The 12981-nt window shown below is 32.2% G+C and overlaps 1 protein-coding gene across 3 annotated transcripts in view; it reads right to left on the reverse strand.

The window, feature by feature from the left end:
- Positions 1 to 12583, reverse strand: part of ELP3 (elongator acetyltransferase complex subunit 3) — a 133545-nt gene extending 120962 nt beyond the window's left edge. The window contains exons 1-6 of one of the 3 annotated variants that reach the window (XM_058834602.1): positions 12498 to 12561; positions 10626 to 10740; positions 8638 to 8776; positions 6129 to 6199; positions 3102 to 3165; positions 553 to 621 (exon numbers count right to left, since the gene is read on the reverse strand). In XM_058834602.1, the coding sequence (XP_058690585.1) occupies positions 553 to 621; positions 3102 to 3165; positions 6129 to 6199; positions 8638 to 8776; positions 10626 to 10740; positions 12498 to 12525 (486 nt within the window). In that variant the 5' untranslated portion in view covers positions 12526 to 12561. Of the gene's footprint in view, positions 1 to 552; positions 622 to 3101; positions 3166 to 6128; positions 6200 to 8637; positions 8777 to 10625; positions 10741 to 12497 lie in introns of all 3 variants that reach the window. The other 2 variants (XM_058834601.1, XM_058834600.1) reach the window with 2 other exon arrangements.
- Between the last annotated feature and the right edge of the window lie 398 nt (positions 12584 to 12981).

Below are 12981 nucleotides of genomic sequence, written 5' to 3' on the forward strand. Positions count from 1 at the left end.
AATTATTTAACAAATTTATAAAAAATAAAAATAAATTATTATTAAAAATCTTATTATTACTTTGGAATTTTTATTTATTTATCTATTGGCTTATTTATTTGTGTATTTATTATTTTGGAATTATTAAAAATTATCAAAATTATTTAAAAATTCTGCACAGGAGAGATCTCAGGAGAGGTTCAAAACTCACCACTTATTGAATGGAAATGAGAGTGGGAAAATTGAACATTTAATATAAATAAATATATGTATAAATTATATATATATATTATATTTATATATTAATTTATATATTTAAATGTGTATTTTTATATATTTATATGTATTTATAGAATATATAAAAATTTATATATATTTATATATTATATTTATAGAAAAATTACATATATTTTGATATATAAATTGTATATATTTATAATAAATATTAAAAAAAATTGAAATAATTCTCTCTTTTTTTTTAATTTTAATTTTAATTTTAATTTTAATTTTAATTTTAATTTTAATTTTAATTTATTTTTATTTTTAATCCTGAGGGAAAATGTAGAAATGTACCTGCTCCACTCTGTGCCTCGTCTGGAGGTAAGGATCGTACCGAGCCCGGATGGCCCTCATGGATGTTGGCTGAAAAAACACAAAAAAATCTCATTTTAGAAACCATTTTTCCCCCCAAAACAGCACAAAAGAACAAAATCCAACTTTCAGCCTGCTGAAAACTTTAAATCCTGACTGACCCAAAGCTTCCAAACCCGCAAACCGAGACTCTGTAAAATTGTGAAATTGTAAATGTGAATTTGGCTCCTTAAATTCTTAAAAAGAAACAACATTTTTCCCCTCAGATGGCCTAAAAACACCAAAATTATTCAATTTTTAGTGTTCCCCAACAGCTAAAAACCTCAGTTTTTTAGCAGTGAGTCAGAAGAGTGTTATAAAAATCACAAAGTGTTTTTACAAATTACTCCAGCAGCATCCTCTAGACTCAGTCTGGGCTTCAAATATTCCCTAAATTAAACTTCTTCAACTGAAATCCCTCAAAAACTCATTTTTCCTATCCCCAGCTATTAATAATAATAAATAGTAGTAATAGTAGTAATAATTGTAGTAATAGTAATAGTAATAGTAATAGTAATAGTAATAAATAGCAATAAATAATAAATAATAAAAAGAATAACAGTAATAGTAAGTAACAATAAGTAATAATAAGTAAAATAATAGTAATAACAGTAATAGTAAAAGTAGTAATAATAGCAATAGCAATAGCAATAATAAAAATAATAATAATAATAATAAAGAATAATAAATAGCAAAAATAATAAAAAGTAATAATAAGTAATAATAATAGTATGTAATAATAATAGCAATAATAATAATAATAGTAATAATAATAGTAATAATAATAGTAATAATAGCAATAGTAATAGTAATAGTAATAATAAAGAATTATAAAGAACAAAGAATAAAGAATAAAAAGAATAAAAAGTAATAGTAAGTAATAATAAGTAATAATAATAGCAAGTAATAATAATAGTAATAATAATAGTAATAATAATAGTAATAATAATGGTAATAATAGCAATAGTAATAGTAATAATAAAGAATTATAAAGAACAAAGAATAAAGAATAAAAAGAATTAAAAGTAATAGTAAGTAATAATAAGTAATAATAATAGTAATAATAATAGTAATAATAATAGTAATAATAATAGCAATAATAGTAATAGTAATAGTAGTAATAATAGCAATAGCAATAGCAATAATAATAATAATAATAAAGAATAAATAATAAAAAGAATAAAAAGTAATAGTAAGTAATAAATAATAATAATAAGTAATAATAGTAGTAATAATAGCAACAATAATAGTAATAATAGTAATAATAATAGCAATAGTAATAGTAATAATAAATAATAATAAATAATAATAAAGAATAATAAAGAATAAAAATAATAAAAAGTAATAGTAATAGTAAGTAATAGTAAGTAATAATAATCGTAGCAATAGTAGTAATAGTAGTAATAATAGTGATAATAATAGTAATAATGGCAATAATGGTAGTAATAGTAGTAATAGTAATCGTAATAGTAATCGTAATAGTAATCGTAATAGTAATAGTAATAATAATAATAATAATAAGCCTATTAATAACATTTCTTGATAAAATTTTGTATCCTGGATTCGCTTGGTACTTCCCATTTTTTTATTCCTTATTTCCTTCACCAGACAAAATTAAAATCGCTGAATTAAAATTCCTGTTTGAGAGGAATTTTCACCAAATGAATCCAAAAAAATGGGATTTTACCTCATTTCCCTGTTCACATCCCTCCCACAGCTTTGGGTTTTTTGGTTAAAAACCAATTTATATAAAAATTTATATATTTAAATATGTATTTTTATATATTTATATGTATTTATATAATATATATAGATTTTTATATATTTATATATTATATTTATATAAAAATTATATAAAAAAATAAAAATTATAAAAAATTATATATCTGTCATAATTCGATCACAAAGACACAAATCTCCAGCCAGCAGGGGGGGAAACGCTTTGGAAATGTAAAAAATTAGATATAAAATAAAATATATAAAATAAAAATATAAAATATATCGAATATTTGGAAATGTAAAATATAACAGGGAGGTATCACTGCAGAAAAAAAGGGAATTAATGTCATTTCACAGCCATTAACAGCTAAAAAATGGGGATTTTTATAGCAAAATTTATATTTTTCTTAATCCTGTAGGATTAAAACCACATCTCTGCTCCAGGGTTTGAAAACCCTTCTTACAGGATAATTTTAACTTTTGTTAATTTTAATTATGTTAATTGTAACTCGTTAATTTTAATTATTTAATTGTAATCAAGAGTTTCGCTCCTAGACCTCGAGCTGCTTCAGAACCTTTGAAGTTCATGAAAATCCGGTTTTATTTTATATTTTTATTTATAAAATTTTGGTTTTATAGGTATTTATTTATTTTTTGGGTTTTTTTTTTTTTTTTTGCATTTATTTTTTTGGGTTTGTTCTTGTAAATTCAAAAAATTAAGCCCGGCCTAAGGCAAAGCCGGGTTTAAGGAATGTTGGAATTCCCATCCCTACCTCGTATCCCGTGTAGGACTGGGTGGAATATTCAAAATCAGAGTCAGGACCCCCTGGGCAGTACCTGAAGGGTTAAAAAAACAGAGAAAACAGAGATTAAACTCTCAGAATTCCAAGGATTTCCGTGATATCCGGGAATGCTGAGCCCAGCTGGGCTCAGCGCGAAAGAAAAGGAATTTTATTTTTTTATTTATTTTAATTTTATTTTTTTTTATTTTTAATATTTTATTTTTATTTTTATTTTAATATTTTATTTTAATATTTTATTTTAATATTTTTAAATTTTTTTTTATTATTTAATTTTATTAATTTTATTTCATTTTTACCAAAATGGGATGTTCCAAAAACCAGCTCAGACCTGGCCAAATCCCTAAATCCACCTCAAACAACCCAGTGAGAAACAAAATCCATTTCCTGGAAGCAAAATCCATGAATATTTCTGGGATAATACATTATTTTAGGGAGCAGCCACAAAATTTTGGGGCAGATAAATTGATTTTTAAATAAATTTATTTTTATTTTAAATAAATTTATTTTTATTTTAAATAAATAAAATTTTTTTAAATAAAAAAATCTCAAAATTTCTGTGTTTTTTGTGATTTTTTTGGGCATGGAGAGATGTAAAATTGGGATATCCACCCATTTCTCCAGAAATTTTGGGAATTTAAATATTTTGAGGGTGAGAAAGCTCAGCTGAGTCGTTTTTTCCCCTGAGTTTGGGGATGTGTTATTGAATAAACAGAATATTCCCAGCCTTCAGAGGAGAATTCCAGAGGGAAAATTCCAGAGGGAATTTTCCTGATGGAGCAGATCCCACTTCCACCAATCCAGCTCGGTTTCCTTCCCAGAATAATCGATTTATTTCCTCCCTCAGTCACCTGCCATCGTTAATAAATTCATCGTTTCCAAATTCAAATTCCAAATTCAAGTTTTCAATTCAAATTTCAAATTTTCAAATTTTCAAATTTCAAATTTCAAATTCAAGTTTTGAAATTTCAAATTCAGGTCTTCAAAATTGAAATGTCAAATTCAAGTTTTCAAATTCCAAATTCAAATTTTCAAATTCAAATTTTCAAATTTCAAATTCAAGTTTTCAAAATTCAAATTTCAAACTCAGGTTTTTGAATTCAAATTTCAAATCCAAGTTTTCAAATTTCAAATTCAAATTTCAAATTCAAGTTTTCAAATTCAAATTTCAAATTCAGGTTTTCAAATTTCAATTTCCAAATTCAAGTTTTCAAAATTCAAATTTCAAATTTCAAGTTTTCAAAATTCAAGTTTTCAATTGCAATTTCAAATTCAAATTTCAAATTTCAAATTCAAATTTCAAATTTCAAATTCAAGTTTTCAAATTTCAAATTCAGGTTTTTGAATTCAAATCTCAAATTCAAGTTTTCAAATTTCAAATTCAAATTTCAAATTTCAAATTCAAGTTTTCAAATTCAAATTTCAAATTCAAGTTTTCAAATTCAAATTTCAAACTCAGGTTTTCAAAATTCAAATTTCAAATTCAAATTTTTAAATTTCAAATTAAAGTTTTCAAATTCAAATTTCAAATTCAGGTTTTCAAATTTCAAATTCAAGTTTCCAAATTTCAAATTCAAATTTTCAAATTTCAAATTCAAATTTCAAATTCAAGTTTTCGAATTCAAATTTCAAATTCAAGTTTTCAAATTTTAAATTTCAAATTCAAATTCCAAATTCAAGTTTTCAAAATTCAAATTTCAAATTCAGGTTTTCAAATTCAAAATTCAAATTTAGGTTTTCAAATTTGAAATTTCAAATTCAAGTTTTCAAAATTCAAATTTCAAATTTCAAGTTTTCAAAATTCAAGTTTTCAATTCCAATTTCAAATTCAAGTTTTCAAAATTCAAATTCCAAACTCAAGTTTTCAAATTTCAAATTCAGGTTTTTGAATTCAAATTTCACATTCAAGTTTTCAAATTCAGGTTTTCAAATTCAAATAATTCCAAATTCAGGTTTTCAAATTCAAGTTTACAAATTTCAAATTCAAGTTTTCAATTCAAATTTCAAATTCAAGTTTATTCAAATTTTGTAATTTGGAATAAAACTGAGCCAATTCCAGGAGGTTTTTGGCAGCTCCGTCATTCCAGCCTGGTCAGGGATGCAAATCCCAGCTGGTCGTTAAGAAATTAACATTTTAATTAAAATAAATTATTTATTAATTATGATATTTAATTAAAATATATTGATAATTTTAATTATTTTTTATTATTTTTTATTATTTTTAAATTATTATTTATTTTAATAAATCTATGGGGCTGAGTCACCCCAATAAATCTATGGGGCCGAGTCACCCCAATAAATCTATGGGGCCGAGTCACCCCAATAAATCTGTGGGGCTGAGTCACCCCAATAAATCTATGGGGCTGAGTCACCCCAATAAATCTATGGGGCCAAATCACCCCAATAAATCTATGGGGCTGAATCACCCCAATAAATCTATGGGGCTGAATCACCTCAGTAAATCTATGGGGCTGAGTCACCCCAATAAATCTATGGGGCTGTATCACCCCAATAAATCTATGGGGCTGAATCACCCCGATAAATCTATGGGGCCAAATCACCCCAATAAATCTGTGGGGCTGAGTCACCCCAATAAATCTATGGGGCTGAGTCACCCCAATAAATCTATGGGGCTGAATCACCCCAATAAATCTATGGGGCTGAGTCACCCCAATAAATCTATGGGGACAAGTCACCCCAATAAATCCATGGGGCTGAATCACCCCAATAAATCTATGGGGCTGAATCACCCCAATAAATCTATGGGGGGGAATTCCAGGCAGGAATTGTTCCCCAAATCCACCCTGAAGCTCCCCTGGCCCAGCTCGAGGCCGTTGTTCCCTTTGATCCCGTCCCTCATTCCCGGCTCCTCCCGGGACAATTCCAGCAGGAGAACATTCCCCTCCGGAGCTCCTTCCCCCCTGGAGCAGCCCCTGGGGGCCAGCCCGGGCACATCTGGCACATCTGGCACATCTGGCACATCTGGCTGCCCATACTCACACGCAGATGTTGCCCGTGAAGTTGATGTGGGGGCAGCGGTGGGGTTTGCACATCACGGCCACCACGGCGATCTGCCGGAGAAATCGCAGAAATTCCCGCTGAAATCACCAAAATCCAACAGTTTCCTGCAGGGCTGGGGCTGCTGGGGCATCCTTTTGGGGATAATTGTACTTATTTACCTAATATTATTACTTAATTAATATTACTTATTCAATTAATGTAATTTATTTAATTTTTATTACGTGTATATTACATAATATATACTATATTCTAGCTTACATTACACCTTTCATTATATATATTTTATTATTATTTATTCATTGCTATTTATTATATATTATATTTTTCTATTATCATTTATTATATATTACTGTATTTTGCTATTATTTATTATTAATTATTCTTATATATTCTTTTTATTGTTTATTAAACATTAAATTACATTCTTTATTAAGTTAAATTGTTTATTATTTATTATTCTCAAGCATTTTTTATCTTATTACTTATTAAATATTAAAGTTCATTATTTATTAAGTTAAATATTGTTTATCATATTATTATTTATTTTATTATTCTCATGCCTTCTTTTTTATTATTTTATTATTTTTATTATTTATCAAATATAAAATGTATTTATTAAGTCAAATATATTAATAAATTATAATTAATTTTATTATTTTACTTTATTTTATTATTATTATTATTGTTATTGTTGCATTATTATTATTATTATTATTATTATTATTATTATTATTGTTATTATTATTATTATTATTATTATTATTATTATTATTATTATTATTATTATTATTTAACCTCTACCAAAATATCTTCGGGTTAACCCCATGAAGGGGAAAACAAAACCAGCAAGAAATAGGAATCCTTAATTAATCCTTTTAAATAATATTGAATATATTATTAAATATTATTTAATTACTTAATGTTTTCACATTTGAGTGTAAATTTGGATCTGAAGAACTGGGTGGTTTTATTATAAATTTATGTCTGATCAGCAGAATCAGGTGGTTTTATTGTAAATTCGAGTCTGATCAGAAAAATCAGGTGATTTTATTATAAATTGGAATCTGATCAAAACAATCAGGTGGTTTCAGTATAAATTTGGGTCTGATCACAAGAATCAGGTGATTTTTGTGTAAATTTGGGTTTGATATGAAGAATCAGGTGATTTTATTATAAATTTGGGTCTGATCACAAGAATCAGGTGGTTTTGGTGTAAATTTGGGTTTGATATGAAGAATCAGGTGGTTTTGGTGTAAATTTGGGTCTGATCAGAACAATCAGGTGATTTTATTATAAATTGGAATCTGATCAGAAGAATCAGGTGGTTTTGGTGTAAATTTGGGTCTGATCAGAAGAATCAGGTGGTTTCAGTATAAACTGGGGTCTGATCTGAAAAATTCAGTGATTTTAGTGTCAACTGAAGTCTGATATGAAGAATCAGGTGGTTTTATTATAAATTTGGATCTGATATGAAGGATTAAGTGGTTTTATTTCAAACTGGAATCTGATCACAAGAATCAGGTGGATTCTGTGTAAATTTGGGTTTGATATGAAGAATCAGGTGGTTTTATTATAAATTTGGGTCTGATCAGCAGAATCGGGTGGTTTTAGTGTAAATTTGGGTCTGATCACAAGAATCAGGTGATTTTATTATAAATTTGGGTCTGATCAGCAGAATCAGGTGGTTTTAGTGTAAATTTGGGGTTGATATGAGGAATCAGGTGGTTTTATTATAAATTCGGATCTGATATGAAGGATTAAGTGGTTTTATTTTAAACTGGAATCTGATCACAAGAATCAGGTGGTTTTATTATAAATTTGGGTCTGATCAGCAGAATCAGGTGGTTTCAGTGTAAATTTGGCTCTGATCAGAAGAATCATGTGGTTTTGGTGTAAATTTAGGTCTGATATGAAGAATCAGCTGGTTTTATTATAAATTTGGGTCTGATCACAAAAATCAGCTGGTTTTGGTGTAAATTTGGGTCTGATCAGAACAATCAGGTGATTTTATTATAAATTGGAATCTGATCAGAAGAATCAGGTGGTTTTATTGTAAATTTGGCTCTGATCACAAGAATCAGGTGGTTTCAGTATAAATTTGGGTCTGCTCATAAGAATCAGGTGTTTTACACTGCCTTGGATCAATTGCTCTGCTGAAATGTCCCTGGCAGGGCCACGGACACAATTCCCCTTTTCCCTCAGAAAAATCTCAGGATTATTTTGGGTTGAAAAGACCCAAAATCCCAGCCCTGACACTTCCCACCACCCCAGGGTGCTCCAAAGCCCTGTCCAGCCTTTCCTTGGCCGCTTCCAGGGATGCAGCAACCACAGGAAAACCTCCAAGGACGGAACCTTCCCCTCCACGAGGACACAAAAAAGAAAACCGACCCCGTATCCTGCATTTGGGCAGGAATCAAACCCAAATTTTGGGCTGGCAGCAGGGAGGGTGAGAGGGGAAAAAAAAAGGGAAAAATCACTTTTCACTCACCCCACTGGCCGTCCTGATGGGTTTGGCCTTGAGCTTTGGGAGCAGAACCTTCCGGAACTGCGGAGGAACGGCCGCGATGATGTCGACCAGCCGTGGCTGCGCCGACAGCCCGTACTTGGCTGAGGTCTTGGTCTTCAGCCTGGAACACAAAAACACCCCAAAATCACCCCAAAAGCACCCCAAAAGCACCCCAAAATCAGCCCTCATTTCCAGCAGCCCCACAGAGACCCAGGCAGAAGTGATAAAAGGCAAAATGCCAAAAATGAACCCAAAACTGCCCATTTTTACATTTTTTCTGTGCGTTTTCCCTCCAGATTTGGTTTTATCCCAACCCTGTGCAGGCAAGGTTTGTCCTTGTCCATTTTCAGGGGAAACTCCTGATTAATTAATTAGTTTTAATTCCTGGTGGTGATTAATTAGTGTGTTTAACCCTTGCACACCCAGCCTGTGGCTGAGTTGGTCTCCAAGGCAATTCCTTGAATTTTTTTTTTCCAGGAAAAAGTTCACAGTTCTGCCAATCGAGTGGAAAAAGGGGGGAAAACTCAGGTTTTCTTTTTCCAAATAAATAAAGAAATTTCTATAAACAACAAATTCATGTTTTCTTGCTCCACATAAATAAAGGAGGAAGAAATTCCTGTGGACAAAAAATTCAGGTTTTCTTTTTCCAAATAAATAAAATAAGAAATTTTTATAAATAAGAAATTCAGGTTTTCTTACTTCATGTAAATAAAGGAGGAAGAAATTCCTGTGGACAACAAATTCAGGTTTTCTTACTCCAAATAAATAAAGGAAGAAATTTTTATAAACAACAAATTCAGGTTTTCTTCCTCCTCATAAATAAATGAGGAAGAAATTCCTGTGAACAACAAATTCAGGTTTTCTTACTCCAAATAAATAAAGGAAAAAAAAATTATAAACAACAAATTCAGATTTTCTTACTCCATATAAAGGGAGTAGAAATTTCTATAAATAAAAATTTCAGGTTTTCTTACTCCATGTAAAGAAAAGAGGAAGAAATCTCTATACACAACAAATTCAGATTTTCTTACTCTACATAAAAAAAGGGAGGAGAAATTTCTATAAATAAGAAATTCAGGTTTTCTTCCTCCTCATAAATAAAGGAGGAAGAAATTCCTGTAAAGAAAAAATTCAGGCTTTCTTACTCCACATAAATAAAGAAGGAAGAAATTCCTGTGAACAAAAAATTCAGGTTTTCTTTTTCCAAATAAATAAAGGAAAAAAATTTCTGTAAACAACAAATTCAGGTTTTCTTCCTCCACATAAATAAAGAGAGGAGAAATTTCTATAAATAACAAACTCAGTTGTTTTACTGCACATAAATAAAGGAGGAAGAAATTCCTGTAAACAACAAATTCAGGTTTTCTTATTCCAAATAAATAAAGGAAAAAAAAATTATAAACAACAAATTCAGGTTTTCTTACTCCACATAAATAAAGGGAGAAGAAATTTCTATAAAAATTAAATTCAGACCTTCTTACTCCAAATAAATAAAGGAAGAAATTTCTATAAACAACAAACTCAGGTTTTCTTACTCCACATAAATAAAGGGAAAAGAAATTTCTATAAATAAGAAATTCAGGTTTTCTTACTTCACATAAATAAAGGAGGAAGAAATTCCTGTAAACAACAAATTCAGGTTTTCTTCCTCCACAAATAGGAAGAAAAAAAGAAGTTTCTGTAGATAAATTTGGGGGTGACACATTGCTAAAAAAAGTGATTTAATATTATTTCTGTATTAACGTTTCCTTTCCCCAATGGATTTGGGAATAGTGAGGGATGGGAGAAAATAAAAAAAAACAATGAGAGTTTCTCGGATTTTTTGAGCAATGCCACCCATTTGAGACTGGGCAGCAAAAGAGCCCAGAATTTGGAGATCTTGGTGTTTTTACCAGCAGGAAATGTGAGAGAAGCTGGAAATGTCAGCGGGACGAGCCCATCCCGCGGGGATCGGCTCCAGAGGCACTCACTTGTTGAGATCCACATCCTTCCCCTGCTCCTGCGCCTCCAGCAGCTGCTGGATGATGTCAGCGATGGTCATCACCATCAGCTCGGCCTGGCTCAGCTCCCCTGCCACAAACAGAGCTGTTAGAGACACATTTTATACTGCTGGCTTCTCACAAGCATTAAAATGGATGTGGATAAGAATGGAAATTTTTGTTGTGTTTGTTATTTCTCTCTCCTTGCCTCCTTTGGGCTGAATTCTCTGTGGATACAACTTTTCTCTATTCTCTCAGCCTCCTCTGGGCTGAATTCTTCTGGGATCCTCCCTCGTGGGGAGTCCCACTTATCTCAGTCCTTATGATTCGAAGAAAACTCCCGAGCTCGTTAGAATCTTGTTTCTTGTCTTTATTGAAGGATCTTTACAAAACTTACCAGGTCTCTCCAGACTGGTTACAAGGTTAATCTTTGCAATTTGGCACATTTCTTTCTTCTGATGGTACAAACAAGGCCTTGTGGCTCACTTCGTGTCTGATGCACAAAATGGCCCCGAACTACGCAGTTCTTTTATCTTTATACCTATTTTTACCCAATTAACAATACACATGTATATTATTTTTCTTAATGACCCAATGTCCCATCACCTCTGTGATGCACTGCGGCATTTTCTATCCAATCACTGACTATTACCCAAAAACCTCTAGGAGAAGAACACGAAGAAGAAAGAAGGGACAAGGAATAACACCCTAAATCCTCCATCTTGTCTCCTGTTCTCTAAACTACTTTTTCACCCAGTGATTTAAAAAACTTTCTAATCTACACACCTACCTTTCTTATCTAACTTTAGCATTTGTTCTCATGTATCACCATGAAAACCTGCTCATGAACTTCATATTCTATGAAATCCAGTGTTTCCTTGAATCTTAGAACTAAATATTAAAAACAAGGGCACACACTCTGTACCTCAGACTCCAACAGTATTAACAGAGTTTTCTTTATTTCTGTTTTTGATGAAACTTAGAAATAGTGGTACAATACATAGATCTTAAGCTATGACACAGCATTAAAACAAAAAACTGCTTTTGTCTGTACAACCCAAAGACTGAAAAAAACAGCTGGAGACATTTTCTTTTTCCTTTTGTAAATCCAGATGAAGACAGCAGTGACCAGAACACTTTTGTGTTCAGAATTTATTGCATTTCTGGTATCAAAGAATGTAAATCTCAATGGGGCCAAGAGGATTGATCTACTGGGAAGGGGGCAAGAGAAAACTAAACAGAAGAACACCAAAGATCCTAAGAAGAATGTATGAATATGTATGAGAATTTATGGATATGTAGCAGGGTTCTGTTTTTAAGGGACAATCTTTTGTCAGTGAGGTGAATACAGAGACACCCGGCCGTATTTAAATACTTTATTTTTTCTCCTAATTGTTTTTTTATTAAACTTTTAAATTCTATAAAAATCATGTGAACCTCGTTTTTCACAGAGGGGGAAAAAAAAAATGAGATTTTCGCTGTTTGGCACCAGCGGGAATTCCTGGCTGGGGTTGGAAAATCGCCTCAGGAGAGGGGGGCCAAGGCCAGGAGTGACCCGAGCGCCTCATCCGCGGGGATTTTAAATCCCTCTGGGAATGGGGGCTCCAGCTCTGCCCCAGGAAGCTGTTCCAAGGCTGGAGAGACTTTTAAAGGAGGAAATTCTTGGTGTTTTCCAGCTCTCCCCTCACGTTTCCCCTCACGTTTCCCCTCACGCCGCCCCTGCGAGCCCCGTCCTGGCAGAGAGTCTCAGCCTCCTTTTCTCCACGCTAAGCACCTCCAGCTCCCTCAGCCGCCCGTGCTCAGCTCCCTTCCCTCCCCCGGACGCGCTCCAGCCCCTCAGGTTTCTTTTTTATCTTTTTTTACCTTTCCCATTTTTCCTTTTCTGCTTCATCCCGGCGGATCCCGCGGCCTGGAGCGCCGCGCTGCCGTAAAGCAACGCCGCCCCGAGACGTCGCGAAAGCGCCGCAAAGCGCGAAGGGAGGGAGGCGTAACGAAGGGGGTGCAGTTCCGGCAGCGACCACCGGGGGGCGCCGGGAGCGCGCCCCGGTTTTGGGGGAAAAAACCGGAATTTTGGGGGGGAAAAAAACGGGTTTTGGGGGAAAAAACCCCAGGGTTTGGGGGGTTTTGGGGAGAAAAAACCGAGTTTGGGGCGATTTGGGGAAAAAAACGGGTTTAGGGGGAAAAAAAGGCGGTTTTTTGGGGAAAAAAGGAGTTTTTGGGGGGTAAAAACCCGGCTTTTGGGGGGGTTTTGGGGAAAAAAAACAGGGTTTGGGGGATTTTGGGGAGAAAAAAACGAGTTTGGGGGGATTTGGAAAAAAAACGGGTTTGGGGGGAAAAAAGGCGGGTT

This window comes from Poecile atricapillus, chromosome 3 (assembly GCF_030490865.1).
Source record: "Poecile atricapillus isolate bPoeAtr1 chromosome 3, bPoeAtr1.hap1, whole genome shotgun sequence".
Taxonomy (NCBI): domain Eukaryota; kingdom Metazoa; phylum Chordata; class Aves; order Passeriformes; family Paridae; genus Poecile; species Poecile atricapillus.